We start from the raw sequence: 17,490 nt of genomic DNA on the forward strand, positions 1-17,490 counted from the left end.
AAAGCGAGGCAGGAATCCCTGCAACTCCTGCGTTCCGGCAGAAGTGGCCCCAGCTGCGCGAATGCGGGCGCTGCAGCGGCGCCATCCCCCGCGGGCGCAGCGCGGGAAGGGATGGGTCGGAGCGAGCGGGCTGGGCGGCGGGAGAGGCGCGTGTCCGTGCTCCAAAGGCCCCGGTCCGACACCAACCCCTGAGCTCCTACGGGCTGCACCCACCCCGAGCGGCGGACCGAGCAGGTCAGTCGGTCGCCGGCGCCCTAGGGTTTATATAGGAAAGCGCCGGGCCGCAGCGCCGCAGGCCGGGCCGCCGCGGGAGCGCCGGCGCTGGGGGGAGGCGGCCGGGGGCGGGCCCGGCGCGGGGCGCCCGGCGCGGAGGGGCGGGCCCGAGGCGGGGCGGGCCGCGGCGGGCGCAGGCGGGCGGGCCGCGCTGCAGTCGCCTCCAGCCCGCGGCGTGCAGCGCAGGCGGCGGTACATGGCCCCGACGGGAGGCGCGCTGTCCTCGCCCGGAGCCTGGCGCCCGGCTTGAGCGCGGCGGCCGCCCGGGCCCCGCGCGTCCTCGCCCCTCCGGCCGCGGTCCCGCGGATAGGACCGCGTAGCCTCCTCCTGGGCCGGGATTAGCCTGAAAGTCTTCTTCATGGAAGCGATGTCCCCCCAGCAGGAGACTCTAGGGGGGCAGCCGGGGCGCTCCTCCTCCCTGACAGGAATGTGTTGGATCGCGGGAGGCCCCGGCACCAAGAAGGTGAGGACGCCGAGCGGGGCCCCGCGCCGCCGCCGCCGCTGCCGCAGCAGCAGCAGCCCCCTCGCCGCGCGCCCTCCGCGCCGGCACCGGGGCGCGGGAGCTGGGCGCTGCGGGGATTTAACGCTCGCGGCTCGCGGCCCCGCGGCGTTAGTTCTAGAACGTTCCCGCCTTACTCGTCCTCACTCCAGCCTCACCGCCGTCTCCCCAATCACCCCGGTACCCTTCGCTACTACCTTTCGCATCTAGAGTCGTAATCACTCCGGCAGCGGGCCAGCAGCCTCCCTGCTCATCTCCATCCGCGGCCGGGCCCGCCGCAGCCCCGCTCCCCCGCCGGGGCGCGGGGCCCCAGATTGGGGCAGAGCCTTTCCCCCGCCCCTCGGGGTGCTCAGCCCCCGAGTCTCCCCCGAGGTCCCCCGGACACTCACCGTCCCTCGATGGGGTCAGCTCCGAGTTCGGGAGGGCTGGCAGCGTCCTGCGGGGCGCCGCAACCCGCGATCCGGAAGGTAGGCGGCGGGGCTGCGCGCCCGCGGGGCTCAGGCCCCTCACCTGGCTGGGGCGGCGCGACAGCTCCGCGGGGCTGGGCTGAGCGGGGAGCCTTAGGGTTGGGCCGGGGGCGGGGGAGGGGGGTTTGCGCCCAGCGCGGCGCAGATGGAACGACGCGGGCTCCCGAGGTGACGGTCAGACGTGTAGGTAAGCTGGGGATGCTAACGGTCGGCCCTGCGGGACGGTTCGGTTGGTTCGGCCTAGAACCCGACTGGGTGGGGCCGGTGGGCTGCGGTGCGGGGTCGAGTGGGCCGAGGCCAGGGGCCTTCGCCCTGCGCTGGTCCCCTAGCCCTGGGACTTGGGGGTGCTGGAGAGGGGCCAGGGGGGTATAGCTGTGGACGCGGGGGCGGCGCGCGTGTTCGCTGTCAGAGCTGGGAGGAGGGATGCGGGGACAACTTGTAGCGCTCGGCTGGGAGGGACGCGGCCGCGGCGCGGCGCGCTCCTTCCCGTGCGGCCGGGTTTCTTTGGAGCCGGCCCCTTAGCAAGTGCACGTGGCCGCCAGCCGCGGCCTCTGCCTTCCCTCCGAGGCACCCATTTGGGTGTTTCTAGCTATTGGGTGTTTCTGCTCGTGCTCCTCCCCTCCCCCCAGGACCTTCCGATATTTGGCCGTTTGTGGGGGTTTTTTGCTCTGTCCTGGTGGTTCCCTCCCTCCCTCCCAGCTTCCCTGGAAACATTGGATTGGAGGGATCCTCTAACTCTTTAAAGAGCTGCCTTCATGCATTGCATTTATATGCTGAGAGCAGCAAGGGGTCGCGCCGGCGCCCCGACCGTCCTGTCTCGCTGCCTCGCGCGACCCTCGCCACCCGCGTTCTGGGCTGGCCAGCGGCCCGCTGCCGCGAGGTGGGACCGGTGCGCCGAGCGCAGGCGCGTCTCCGGGCGCCGGGGACCTGGACCGGCCGCAGAGCCACCTGGAAGCGAACTTGACGATGTGTCATCGGCTGTGCTGTCGGCTCGGCTGTTGATGTATGAGACTGCGGCGTGTTCCTGTCCCCTTTACCCTTCAGAGATGCAGGGAGCGCGCGTGTGCGCGCATTTACCAGGCTGACACTACATTTGGGAAGCTAAATGAATGTTCGGAAATTGTAGATTTTAAAGCAGTTTTTATCCTTGTAAACTTAAGGAATTGGGGGAAATCAAAGATTCATACCCTTTTTTACGGAGGGTAATTAAGCTTAAACATGCCGGCAAAGGGAGAAAGCATTAGAGGGGCTTGGCCATTGCCAAGGTAGCACTTGTCAAATAAATGAAAGGTGGCTTTGCCTCGTAGGCCGTTGTCCTTACCAGGGCTGTCCATTATAACCGTAATGGGTTGTCATATTGCCAATCTAGGCTTTTCCCTTTCCTTTTTATTTTTATTTTTTATTTATTTATTTATTTTTGAAAGGGAATAGATTTTGCCAATCTGGTCATTTTACAGCTTTTCACTCCCTTTTGGAGTAAGGGTGAGGTTGAAGAACTGTTTTATTTTGCTTTTAATATGTTTTCCAGAAAAGTGAATCTCTGCTTATTTTAAACATAAATAGGCATATCAGTTTGACTTCAGACCTCCATGTTAGCAAAAGAAAGTAGAATATTTCCACAGTGTAGCTCATAGAATCATTGTCATTGATACTCTTACGAAGGAGTCTTCATGTATCCCAAATACTCCCCAGATTGATCTTTTTTGTGTTTCATCTTGCCTTTTTGGCGCTTGGTAGTCTTAGTGAGTCATGAGACATTTCAAAAAAAAAAAAAGTCTACTTGTGTGGTTGAAATGTTAATTACTAAGGCTTGGTCAATGTTTAAATGCCATGTACAATCAACATTTAAAAAAATGAAATAGAAAATAAAATATTAGTACATTAGTAAGGATAAGGGCTGTTTTGCATAACTTCTTTTTCCGTTTCATATATGTATGTGTGTTTTGGGGAGTGATGTAAAATGTGTTTCTTACTTTTACTGGTCAGATTTTTTAAAGGCAAGTTCACTGGCCACACTGCTGTATGAAATAAGTTCATGGGGCTTTTAGTTCTAGCTCTGTTAACTCTCTCGATGATCTTGAGAAAATCGCTTAATATGTTTCAGTTTTCTCATTTGTAAAATGGGAATCCAAGAGATAATGCTAAGGAAAACGTACATAGATGACAATTATATCTTGTACTGTGTGAAAATAAGGTGATCTTAAATTAATAGTTTACGAAAAATAGCATCTTTCGAGTTAGTCATCCTGAGAGCCTGTCACCCCAGTGGGACTGCCATTGCCTAGAATGCAGGCCATATTCTCAGCAACTACTGTCACTGGGGCAGTGTTGAACAGTGTGGTAGAATTTAGAGTGTGATGACCTAGGTTCGAGTCTCCCTTGTGTTGGTACTAGATTTCAGACCTAGGTAAGTTACTTAACCTTTTTAGTTTTCTATTTGTAAAGTGAAGATAATAATAATACCTACCTCCTCAAGCTTGTTGGGAAAATTAAATGTGGAGTTGAGTGAATGTTGACATATAATGAGCCCTCAATAAATGTTAACTATTATTGTTTGTAATTTCCCTCATATCTGTAAATCATACTCCTGTGTCCCGGTTGTTCAAGCCAAAAATCTAGGACTCATTTTCAGTTCCTCCCAATTCCTCACTCTACAGCCACCATCAGAAAGGCCAGCCAAATATTGCTTCAAAGCATATTTCGAATTTCTCCTTCATCGCCGCTGCTGCCACTGAGTCCAAGCCAGACCGCCACCATCTTTCACTTGTACCTTTGCAGAAACCCCCTCACTTGTCTTAACACCTTTCTTGCTCTTCCCTGGTCCAGTCTCCACTTCACAGCACCAGAGTGATCTTTAAAAATATAAATTGATCACGTTGTTCACATGCTTAAAAACATGTAATAGTTTTCCATCATATTTATTTATTTTGTTATTTATTTATTATTTTAATCCTTACCTGAGGATATTTTTTCCATTGCTTTTCAATGGAGAGAGCGGAAGGGAGAGAGAGAGAAAAAAAACATTGACGTGAGAGAGACACATCGATAGGTGCGAGGTCAAGTTCCTGCTCTAACCACTGAGCCAAACTGGCTAGGGCAACTTTCCATCACGTTTAGAGTGAGATTCAGACTCCTTCTCTTAGGTCTCTACTTATGCAACCTCCTCTCCCTTTGCCACCTTGTGTTCTCCAGCCACACAGGCCTTCCTTTTCAAACATCCAGTCATCAAATTCATTCCGGTTCTGAGGCCTTGGATTTGCTCTTCCCTCTGCTTCTGCCACAAGTATTTGCAGCATCGACTCTCTTCTACTGTTCAGACCTTAGGTCCTCCCAGGGGCCTGTCCTAACTACCCAAGTGGAAGTTGCCCCTCACTCATCTCTATACTTTCTATTTTATTTTCATCTTAGCATTTCATCCTTGCCTGATACTTTCTTGTTTCCTTGTTATGTTACCTGAATCCCTCATGAGACTGAAAACCGTGAGAATATAACCTTATCTGTGCTCTTCAAGGGTGCCTCCCGAGCGCCTAGGACAGTGCTGTATGTCAGGTGCTCAGTACCAGTTGGGTTATGTACAGCAGTGAACAGGACAGATACTGGCCTTTGCAGTCGGAGTTTATGATTTAGAGCAGGGTCAGCAGACCTTCTTAAAGGGCCAGATAGTAAGTAACTTAGGTTTATAGACCATAAAGTCTCTGCAGCAGCCATCCACTCTGCCGTTGTGGCACTAAAGCAGCCAGAGACCATATGTAAATGATTTGACATAGCTGTGTTCCAATAAAACTTTATTTAGAAAACAGATGGTAGGTCCCTGGTGTATCGTTTGCTGGCCCCTGGTCTAGACCATCACTGTTGGCCAGAACTTTCTATGCTGATGGAACTGCCCTTTCTCTACAATGTCCAATTTGGTAGGTACTAGCTACATATGGCTAATGAGCACTTGAAATGTGGCTGGTACAACTGAAGAACTAAAAATTTTTAACAGCTTCACTGAGGTATAATTTACATACAATAAATTATATATATTTAAAGTATAAAATCGTTAAGTTTTGACACATGTATACACCTGTGAAACCATTATCACAGTCAAGATAATGAACATATTTATCATCCCCCAAAAGCTTCCTCGTGTCCCTTTCTAAGCCCTTTGTTCCTTCCTTGTTCCTAGGCAACTATAGATTAATTTGCATTCTCAAGAAATTTATATAAATGGAATCATTGTGTGCAATCTTTTTTGCGTGGCTTTTTAAATTCAGCATAATTACTTTGAGATTCATCCCTGTTTTTCCATGTATCTGTAGTTCATTTCATTGCTGACTAGTTTTCCTTCATATGGATAAGCCACAGTTTGTTTATCCACCTATTAATGGGCATTTGATTAGTCCCAGGTTTTGGCTATACAAATAAAGCTTCTGTGAACATTTATGTACAAGGTTTTGTATGGACTTATGCTTTCATTTTGAGGGGTAAATACTTAGGTGTTGAATGGCTGGGTCATATTTTAGGTGTATGTTTAACTTAAGAAACTGTCCAATTATTTTCCAAAGTGGTTTGACATTCCCACCAGCAGTGTGTAAGAGTCCAGTTTCTCCACATCTTCACCAGCACTTATTATCTGTCTTTTTTTATCATAATCATCCTGGAGAGTATAAAGTGGTACCTCGTGGTTTGGATCTACATTTCCCTAATGACTAGCTGAGCATCTTTGCACGTGCTTGTCACCCATATGTTATCTTAGTGAGGTGTGTATTCAGATATTTTGCCCAGTTTCAGTTGGGTTGTTAGTTCTCTTATTATTGAGTTTTGAGAGTTGTTTATATACTCTAGATTCAAACTATTTTATCATAAATGTGCTTTTGCAAATGCTTTCTCTCGTTCTGTGGCTTGTCATTTTCTTAACAGTGTCTTTTAAAGAACAGAGCTCTTAATTTTTGTGAAACCTGATTGGCCATTTTATTAAAATTTAATCTTACTTCATTGTAATTTATTTGAATTTAAATTTAAATAGCCACATGTGTCTAGTGGGTACTGTAATAAACAGCACAGGTTGAGAGGAAGAGACAAAAACAATAATTTAAAAATTCATAACCAGTAATAACTTATTAAAGAAACAAACATGACACTGATTTACACAAATGTGGATACGAAGCTGGACCACTCTGGCATTAGGGTGTTTAGGGAAGGCCCCTTCAAAGTGATGCTTGACTCTTCTTTGGGTTACAAAGAGCGTGCTATATAAAGATTCCAGAACTGCGAGCGATTGTTCAAAGGTCCCAAGGTAGAAAAGAGCATTAGATTGTAGATGCTGTATAAGAAGACAGTTTCTTTATTTTACAGCCACATTTGACCCCAAGCAGAATTACCTAGTTGATTCATCCACCTTTACTTAATAGTCAGATGATTTCACTATTTCCAAAAATCAAAGATTTTTCATCAACTGAGGCTCTTCTAAAGAATGCACAAATAGATTTGAACATTAATTTCTTAAAATGTGGCTCTAAAACATAACAGCAACATGTAGATAACCCATTCCTGGTAGAATTCTGGATAATGCATCTTCAAGGATATCCACATGCAATCAGAAACGTTTGTGTGAAATGGAGTGGAAGCACATATTAGAATAATTCCAGGCAGGGATAATTTGTGTCATACTCAAGCACCCTGACCCTTTGGTTTCATGTGCCAATTGGAAACTCTTTGAATAAGATGATTACGTATTGGGATAGGGAAGACAGACAGGCACAGAAAGTAAGTCAAAGCAAAGGATTTTAAAATAGCTCCAACATTTTAAAATGTGGCAGCTGCTGTTGTGTGTCCTTCATTCTGTCTTTTTTGTCTACATTCTCCAAGTCCAAATCTGTTTATAGCAACTCACTACAGAACACCCCTGAGAGCTGACTTTGGCCATGGGTGTGTCTTGTGCTGGGCTTTGAATGACATATCTTGGTGAGTAAGCTTTAGTTTTATTCTTTAATACCGAGAAGAATATTATGGTTAAACCAGTGTCCTACCGAGTCCTTTCCTGGCGTTTATTCACAAAGCGAGTGGCGCAAAATCGGGCACCCGAGACTGTTTTGGCCGAGAGGAGTCTGGAATTCTCAAAAACTGAATTAACTTGATCAGAAATGGCCTCTGCTATCACTGGTATGACCTCTGAACTTCTGACTGTACTATGTTTCTGTCTGTAAAATGGGTGTAGTAATCCATATGCTGTATATCTCACAAGGTGATTTTTTATGGGTCAGAAGAAGAAAATTTATGAAAACACTTCTGGAAAAAAGCACAGAAACCATTAGTATCCTTTCCAGGTGAAAGGAGGTATAAAGCAATAAAAAGAGTTTTAGTTCTTGGAATTTGATACTAGAACATTTACATGCGAATGTGTGAATGCCCTCTGTCTTGTTCAGCTCGGGCTGCCATGACAAAGTACCCTAAACTGGGTGGCTTAAAACGACAGACACTTCTCACGGCTCTGCATGCTGTGAATTCCCATCGCCTGGAAGCCGGCTAACTCAGTTCCTGGGGAGAGCCCGCTTCTTGGTTTGCAGTTGGTCATCTTTTTGCTGCACATGTGGGGATGGGGTGGGGGAGGGAGGGAGGAAGAGGAAGGAAGAAAGAGGGAGGAAGGAGGGAGCAAAAGGGGAAGGGGAAGCAGCCAGATGGAGCTGGAGCTGGATATCTCCAAGCTCATCACAGGGCCACCACTCTCGTGACCTCATCTAAACCAAATCACTTCCCAAGACCCCCCACCTGCTAATATCATTCTATTGGTGGTTCGAAAATGAATTATATGAATTTGGGGGTGAGCACAAACAATCAGTCCGTAAAACTATCCCTCAAAGCAGTCACGCTTGAAGGTCATAAATATCAAATATCCAAAGGTAACAACTTGAGCAGAAAGATAAGAGTTTACTGTTTGTCGTTTATGGAATAGTAAAGGAAGTTTTTAAAAACTTCTTTAAGTGAATGCCTAACTATATGTAATACACGTAAATTATCTGGGGCAGGTAAAGGAACTGGGCCTTGCCAAGGGCACGTGTAGTAAGCAGCAGAGCTGGAGTTGGAACCCAGCTTTTCCAACTCTTATTTTTCTTTCCGATTGGACCACAGATGTATTTGTTATTATTTGCAACATAGATGTAGGAGAGAGTAGATCTGAATTATATGTAATCAGCTGAGAAAAACACATTTTTCTCCTGAGAAGTAATTTTATTCTTTGGGGAATAGAGCCTCTACCCTCTCCATCTACCATTGAATGTTATGTTCATTGTTGCCAGTAGGTAAATGTATTCCTCAGGGTTCTGCAGAGAAACAGACCAATAGAAGTCTGGTGATCTGCCATCTACAAGCTGGGGACCCAGGAAAGCAGACAGAGTAATTCACCACCACCTTTTCCTGAGGGCAAAAAAAGATGAGATGAGACATCCCAGCTCAAGAGTGAGGGGTTGGGGGGGGGGGGGTGCGGAGTATTCCTCCTTCCTACACCTTTTGTTCTAGAAAGACCCTCAAAGGATTGAATGATGCCCCCCCACACACACTTTGGGGAGGACAATCTGCTTCACTGAGTCCAGTGATTCAAATACTCATCTCACCTAGAAGTACCCTCGCAGACATACCTGGAAATAATGTTTCATCTGGGTACCTCATGGCCATTCAAGTGGGCACATAAAATTAACCATCCCAGTAAATATTGACTAATAGTGACAATGACACAGTCATTAGTCTAACGACTTCAGAAATGTGTGATTTTTATGCTTGGTATCAATCATTTCCATGTTGTATGTAAACAAAAGGTGGTTCTGTTTAAGGCTTGCTTTCCATGCTGATGTCTCAGTCGTGCTTTCTGTTGGGAAGCTGGGCCTATTCTCCAAACTCATAAAACCATGTTTGCAAGTTCTGTATGGGTGCACCGAATGCTGTGCCTCAGCTGACTCCACCACAGAAAATCGTGTGGGAAACCCAGCTGAAAAGTCCTCCATTCAGTAAACATTTCATACCACGAATCTTGAATGAAGGAAAGAGAAAACAACACGTGCTTCATGGTTTGTTTTTTTTACTTAAAATGTGAACACAATAGTGCATTTTAACATAGCAAAAAGAAAAATTAATTTTTTGTGACTCTGTTGTATTTTTTATAAAATTAAAGGACAGTCTTATTTATACACATTTGTGTAAAAAATAATTATTAATTTTGAATTACTGAGCATTCCAAGTTAGAATGGAAAGTTGTAACTCATAGACTGAAAATTCACAAGTCACAGGTACCTAAGTAGTACAGTTGTTGCTTCTGGTTGAAGTGAAGATTATTGTAAAGTGATTTATCACCCCTGCAATTTCAGCATCCCCTCAGGTTATGATTTGGTGAAAGGTCTGCAGGGCAAAAGGCAGAACATGTTCACTAGACTGGGAGAAGGGAGACCACCGATAGAGCCTGCGGAAGATGAGTCCTCCAACTTCGGTCATACGGCGTCGGAGTTCTTCCACAGCTCTCATCCTGCCACTCAGACCGTAGTGGCTGTTCTTTTCAAAGTAAAGACATCTTGTACCTTATAGGGCCACATATAATTTCTCAAAGATACGTGATTATAAAGCTTGCCTGTCCTTAGATTTCAGTTTAAAGTGCCACTAAAGCGGTATAGACCATACACACACCTACATGTACCTGCACTCATATACACAGTGCTGTGAGGAAATATATGTACATTTTATTATTGTGATTTGATAGCATTTCATACTCATACCCTCATGTCTCCAGAGCATTTGGCAAAAACCTCTGTTGTGGATTGAATGTGTCCCCTGCGAACTCATATGTTGAAGCTCTAGTCCCCAGGATGATAGTATTTGGAGGTGGGGGCGTCTGGGAGATAATTAGGTTAGATGAAGTCATGAGAACAGAATCCCCATGATGGTATTAGTGCCCTGGTAAGAGCCCAGAGAGCCTGCCCTCTCTTTCTCTGTTTCCCATGTGAGGACACAGCAAGAAGGCGGCGGCTGTCTGCAAACCAAGAACCCAATCTGCGGGCACCGTGACCTTGGATTTCCCAGTCTCTAGAACTGTGAGAAATATCTGTTGGTTAAACCACCCAGTCAGTGTTATTTTGTTAGAGTAGCCTGAGCTGACTGACTACCTCTAAAGAAACTCATTGAGCAAGGAGTCTGCTCTTCTGTTCTTTCCGTTGCTATCTCAAGTGTTCTAGATCACAGGGATGCTCCAGATTTCCACGTGTGCAGAAAACCTGCAGGGTGCTTGCTCAGTCTGGCAGTGGCAACGGCGGCGGTTTTCTGAAACAGCCCAGGGCGAAGGTAACATTTCGCTTTCCTTTCCTTACGGAAGACCAGGCCACCGTGTGGGAGCCCGGAAGGGGAGCAGAGGACACCACCTTCCGTCAGCCACCAATAATGGGGCTTGTAGGCAGCACAGCCCAGTTCATTTTATAATTTTGTTTCAGTCTGATTTTCTTTATCTAGGACAAGTTTAGATTAGAAACATCCAGCCGACATCAGAAATAGCTGTATCAGCACTGTGTGCCAGTGCTGTGCCGAGCAGCCTTGACCTAATTTTGACAGACAGCTGTCACATGGCGCAACTGAAAGGTAAAACCTGTTTTTGGCTGTCTGGTCACTAGTGTGTGGACTCTGAAAATGGAATGTGCCCACATCAGCTCATATTTCAAAGATCTGAAAAACCCAGCTGCTCTGTGGCCTCCTGCTTCCCTGTTTACCTGGGTCCTAATTTATACCTAGGCGAGTGTCTGTCCTTCCTCTTGCATCCCTCCACCCACCCTCTTGAACGTCAGCTTCAGCAGTAGCCATGACTGAGTTGCACTTTATCTGAATCTGGGTAGACATGGGCCTGCTTTTTATTCTCATTTGATGCACTCTTACCGTTATGGTTCTTGGCCTTGGTCACCGTGCTCTTTCTCTCTGCTTGAGGAAAGGGAGAGGTTGCTATAAGGCAGTCTCCAAGCCATTGCAGATGTGTCTGACACATTCAGCCCAGCCCCTTAGCCTTCAGGCAGGTAGATAGGTCCTGGGGCAGCCAGAGAGCCTTTTTGTTTATTATACTGTGCCATGGATGTGCAGATAACATTACTTCGTATGGGCCGTGGTGTGGAAAATGTAGGGAAGCCCCGCCTGGAAGGGATTATGAGGGAGAGCGCATCAGTGATTGGCCTTGCCTACTCCAGGGTGCTGCTGAAAGGGTGTTCATGACCTGATGTTGAAACTGGTGGCTTTGCCAAAGAGGAAAGTCCATCCAACTTGAACTCCCATGGTGATGCCCCAGAAGCGTGCATGGGTGGGTGGAGGCCCAGGAACAGAATAATATATAAGGGGAGTCCTGCTGTCCTCATATTTATTTCTGCGCAGTACTTATGTACTCTAAAGCATTACTCTCACGTGCTCTCCATGTCAGAGGGCTTTCACATGTAACATCTTAATTCGATTCTTTGGGGTAGGTTGGGTAGTTGAGTCATTTTTACAGAGACAACTCTGAGAACTCAAGGGGTAGAATCAGGGTCCAGAATTTAGGTATAATGTCTCCTAGCCCCATGCCCATTTCTCTATGTTACATTGGTTCTCATGTTTGTTGTTTTATTTTCTGTGGTTGTCTCACAGAAAGAGGAGAGATAGCGAAAGGTAAAAAAATTTTTCTTAACCTCAGAAAAGAACTTTTATTCCTTTCCAGTAGTCTGTGTTGTGATGACATTGGTTTAAATTAAATGTTCAGTGTGATTCTGGATGGAATGGTTATGAGTAAATAGATTATACCCTTGGAAAACCAAACTGACAACAGTGAGAAGCTTCGGCTCACCCAGTGGTCAAAACACTTTTGTGATAATAGGACCTGAGAAGCGAAGTGCAAGGTTAAGAATATGCTCATTCCCTTGAAGAGCCAGTGTCTTTGACATATGTCTCTTCAAATAATTGCGGCAGGCATGTAGGGAAGACAAGAAATTGTACAGACTAGCCACCAAAGGATTAATAGTCAATTTTGAGTAAGCTAATTTGCAGATGTAATTAAATATCTCTTCTAGCCTTGAAACTTTAGAGTATTTAAAAGCTTTCATCAAAGCCCTTATTTTAATGCTATGCTAATTTTAAATGTTCGAAAGCGACTTCCGCACATTTGACTTAAATTCAACTGATATGCTTGAATTTTTCTTCATAAAGTGACTGGAAAAAAACCAAGTATGAAAAATTGCAGTTCCTTTCTTAATTAAGAATATTCAGATTCAGGGTGATTTAGAGGTTTCAAAAACAATGCTATATCTCTTGGTTGACACAGAGTTAAAATTCCAGTGAGAAGCTACATATAGGTTTTTGTGTAAACAGTGTTTGCTGAGTTGTCGAACAAAAGAAGAAAACTTGTTTCTGCAGTTACCTGTTTACAACTGCATTTTTCTACATGGCCACACTAGGTTACTGACTTAAACTTTCAGTTATAGTCAGTGTTAACTCACTGACTTAGCACACAGGCACTGAGAATTTACTATGTGGAAATACTGAGCGGAGCACTGGAGGGATGGGGGAGGAGTGGTGGCAAACCACAGTAGGCAGGTGGGCGTATTCCTGGGGTCTGTGAGGAATTCAAGTGGGCAGCCGCTCAAACATTTAGTACAAAAACGTGTTAGACAAAAAGCAAATAAGTTCCAACTTCAGATGATTGTTATACAAATAAAGAAAATTATAGGTTCTGGTTATGAACCAGTTTGCTGGGATGGAGCCCATTGGTTTAGGAGTTTGGTAGTTAGCATTTTTTAACAGATTTATTGAGATATAACTCACATACCATACAGTGCATCCACTTAAAGTTTACAATTCTGTGGCTTTTCGTATATTCACAGCATTGTGCATCCAGCACCACAGTCGATTTTAGAACATTTTCATTACCCCAGAAAGAACCACCACACCCCTTTGCCATTACATCCCAATTCTCTCCTCTCCCCAGACCCCAGGCAAGCACTAATCTGCTTTAAGTTTCTATGGATTTGTTTATTCTGTATATTTCCTGTAACAGACCATATAATATGTGACCTTTTGGGACTGACTTCTTTTAGTTAACATAATGTTTTCAAGAGTCATTCATGTTGTCGCACGTGTCAGTACTTTCATTGCCAAATAATATTCCATTTTATGTACATACCACATTTTGTTTATTTGTTCATCAGTTAATAGACATGGGAGTTGTCTCCACTTTTGACTATTATGAATAATGCTACTGTAAACATTCATGTTTTTGTGTGGACATGTTTTCCCTTGTATGTACCTAAGAAGAATTGCAGGATCATATGGTAACTATCTTTAGCCATTTGTAGACCTTCCAAACTATTTTTCGAGTGATGGCACCATTTTACAGTCCCCACCAGCAGGACGCGTGTCGATCAGGAGCATGACTGGGCCATGGGGAATCCAGTGTATCCACAGGCCCATCAACAATTATTTAGCTGCCTTTTCTATTATGGTCGTCCTGGAGAGTATAAAGTGCTGTTTCATGGTTTCGATCTGCATTTCCCGGATGGCTAATGATGTTGAACGTCTTTCATGTGCGTATTGGCTATTGCGTATCTTCTTTGGAGAACTGTCTCTTCAGATCCTTCGCCCATTTTAAAATTGGCTTCCTCGTCTTTATTTAATTGTAACAATTCTTTATATATTTTAGATACAAATCCCTTATGATTGGCAGAAATTTTTCTCCTATTTTGTGGGTTTTCTTTTCACTTTTTAAGAGTGTCCTTTGAAGCTCAAAAGTTTTTCATGTTGACCGTCATGTCTTATTTACATTGTCTTCTTTTGTGCTTTTTGTGTCATATCTAAGAAACCGTTGCCTAATTCAAGGTCACAAATATTTCTGCCTACATTTTCTTCTAAAAATGTTATAGTTTCTGCTCTTTTAGATCTTTGATCCATTTTGAGTTACATTTTGTATATGGCACGAGATGGGAGTCCAGCTTCATTCTTTTGCGTGTGGGTATCCAGTTGTCCTGGCACCATTTATTGGAAAGTAATTAAATTTATCATCAGAGAAATGTTTGTCATGTAGCTCAAAGTGGCAAATATCAACACTATGTCAAAAGATGTAGTTTCCAGTGTGCAAGGATGACTCTTACCATCCTGCTCCATAGCGAATGCTGGAATGAGGACCTTCCAGCAGAGCCCTCTAAAGGTTTGTTTGTTTGTGTGTGTGTGTTTTTCTGTGTGTGTGCGCGTTTGAGGATAGTGATATAGATGTGGAGAATGAGTGACTTTTAAAATTCGCCTAAAACTGCCTGGCTGGCGTGGCTCAGCAGTTAAGCAACGACCTAGGATCCAGGAGATCCCGGTTCGATTCCCGGCTGGGGCACATGCCCCATTTGCGAACTCGATCCCCAATGGGGGCCATGCAGGAGACAGCCCATCAATGACTCTCTCATCATTGATGTTTCTCTCTCTCTCTCCCTCTCCCTTCCTCTTTCTGAAATCAATAAAGACACATTTAAAAAAATAAACAAAATAAAATAAAATTCATCTAAAACCTTCACTTACTGGGTGTATAGTTTGTGCCAGGCCTTGTGCTATGCTTTGGGAATGAAGAGATAGGCCTGCTACAGAGTAGAGTCCCAGGAAATAATTGTTGAAGGATGGGAGATAGTTTGGAAAGAAGATATAGTCCCTGCTTTTAGAAAGGTGCAGGAAAATAAACAATATAACATGAAAGCTCTAACTGAAGCATAGTATGTAAAGCAAGCTAGGAACACAGGAAATTGAATATATAGTTAATCCAACTGATTAAAAGAAAGTTGAAGTAGAAAGCACGTTGCAGATTAGCTGGTAATGTTGCTAGAGTTTTGTGTTATTATTGAAATATAGAAAACAACTAATTATAGGTATTTGTTTCTTATCTTCAGTTATGAGTTCTGTTCATTTACTCTTTGGCAGAGTAGGTTTTTTGCCCTCAGTGGAAAGGAGACAGCTTAGAAAATCAAAGATCTAACTTCCCTCTAGTGTTTATGGTCTACCTTCCTTATAAATTGTTGTTAGTAAAAAAACAGCAGTTTAAAATTCAGTTACTATTTATTTCCTTATACAAATTTCCCATTTAGGGGTGAAGGAACAAATAAAAGCTATCTATGTTTGTTTGGTTTTTAGCTCATATAAAACTCTTGTTTAGTTTTTTGGGCTGCATAAGACTAGATAAATGGTATGATATCAAGAAACTTGTTCCCAGAAGATTAATGCAGTTGAATTTTTTTACCTAATGTGTCGTTTATCAATTTAGACAATAATATTACCTTTTTAAAAATTATTTGGTTTCAAAATGGCATCCTGTATTTATGAGGTCACCTAGATATGAGCATCAAGAACTTGGACCTTCTGAAAAATCACACTGTGGGTTGTGATTTTTAAGCTAACAAAGAAAACATACACTGTTTCAAATCTACCTTCTCTTTCCTGTGAGTCAGAGTCGTAGTTTTCACTGTCACCGAACAACTGTGAAATCTATTGGTGCAACCCGGCCGGGCGTGGCTGAGCGGTTGAGCATCGACCTGGGATCCAGGTGATCAGGGTTCGATTCCCAGTCAGGGCACATGCCTGGGTTGCAGGCTCCATCAATGACTCTCTCATCATTGATGTTTCTGTCTCTCTCTCTCCCTCTCCTTTCCTCTCTCTGAAATCAATAAAGATATATTTTGAAATCAATAAAGATATATTTAAGAAAAAAAAAAATCTATTGGTGCGACCTGTCCTGACAAGTTTGTACTTTTGTACGTTAGTAGAGAATCAGTAATCTCATTCTATTCCCATGTGTTGTATTTCACACAGTGGTTATCAGCAGCAAGAAAATCGAAGTCTTTATTGCCTGAGAACGCATTCTTTGATATGGGAATTTGTTTCAAAGTTACTATTGACCCTTTGTTTTGCTATACTTTTGAGCAAAAAAAAAAAAAAAAGAGATCTGTGTATTTTGAATTAATTAATACTTAAATCTATTTATTAAGCCCTCATTATATTGGCAACTCTTAAGACTTATTTCTCACAAGAGAAATCTAATTCTAACTGTGTGATGTAGGAAATGTTTATTATCTTGCAAATCCAAGGTGAGTCTTTGGTGGACACTTAACATGAGACTATCAGAAACAGAAGGTACCTAGGAAGCTGTGTAGTTGGGTTTTTCTCATTTTGTAGGTGAGGAAATGGAGGCCTAGAGAAGTAATGGGATTGCCTGGAGCTGCATAGCTCATTAGTGGCACAGTCAGTCTCAGTACAAACAGTAGGATCTCAAATAAGTATAATATTCTGCCTGTGGTTTGATTGCATTCTCTTGAATATGCGTTCACTAGATGAAGTAGATACACTCCACTTAGCTCCTCATACGTCTGACAGTTTTGTAACTACCAGAGCGCAGCTTTACTATGTACACAGACGACCCTCTATATTAGGTCTCCAGGACAAACTATTTTAATAGCAGCTTTACAGAAGAAATTATGTCACCCCTCTTGGGTTATCTGTCCTCGTGTTTAACAGCCATCACTCTCAGAAAGATTTCCTTGTATCAGAGGGTTTCGTATTTGGGTTCCATGAATCCCTAAGGAATCTGTATGATGTGGGTTTCTGAATATCCCGAAATTATGTGCACAATGTAGTTCACAGCTTTTGTAAATTCCTCAAAGAACCACTACCCAAAGTCAACCTGCATTCTCAGCCTGCAGCTTAACAGTTTCTCTTTGCCTTACCTTCCTTGGGAGATACTTCCTGTCCTCCACCTTATGAGTCTGTTGTATTAACTCGAAGATTACTAATGTTTCCAAATGAAGGATTTCAGATCAGTTTAACTTTTCTCATAGGCTCTTTTTTTTCCTCCACAATTTAAATCATTTTTATGGCTGTCTTTTGAACCCTTCCCAAATTCTTTATAAACCTGAAAGCCAAGTAGCTCAGAATTAGAAATTATATCCTAATGAAGGTGGAGTCCAGGATCTGCTGACAGTGAGTGGTTTCTAGGGTTAGGGGCGGCAGAAGTGAGACTGCTGAGATAGATCCAGGAAGGCCCCCCTCACCCCCCACCCCGCTAAGGAAGGCTGGGCACACAGACCCTCAGCGTCGAAAGAGACAAAGGGTCGGGCCCAGGTCAGGGTTAAATGGATTGGGCACATTTCAGGGTTCAAAGCATAGTAAACAGATCCTGAATAAAGGAGTCAGACCAGTGAGCAGGAAACAAGCCCGGAACTGAGTGTACAACAGAATCCCACAGAAAATCTGCAGATGAACAAA

The 17,490-nt window shown here is 44.3% G+C and overlaps 1 protein-coding gene across 1 annotated transcript in view; it reads left to right on the top strand.

Annotated features, from left to right (window-relative positions):
• The first annotated feature begins 387 nt into the window (after positions 1–387).
• ARHGAP20 (Rho GTPase activating protein 20) overlaps positions 388–17,490 on the top strand; it is a 100,507-nt gene continuing 83,404 nt past the window's right edge. Inside the window, exon 1 of the mRNA XM_081155570.1 lies at positions 388–736. Coding sequence (XP_081011696.1) covers positions 632–736 — 105 coding nt within the window. The 5' untranslated portion in view covers positions 388–631. The remainder of the gene's footprint in view (positions 737–17,490) is intronic.

The sequence above is a fragment of the Miniopterus schreibersii genome (genome assembly GCF_964146895.1).
Source record: "Miniopterus schreibersii genome assembly, chromosome: 12".
Classification (NCBI taxonomy): domain Eukaryota; kingdom Metazoa; phylum Chordata; class Mammalia; order Chiroptera; family Miniopteridae; genus Miniopterus; species Miniopterus schreibersii.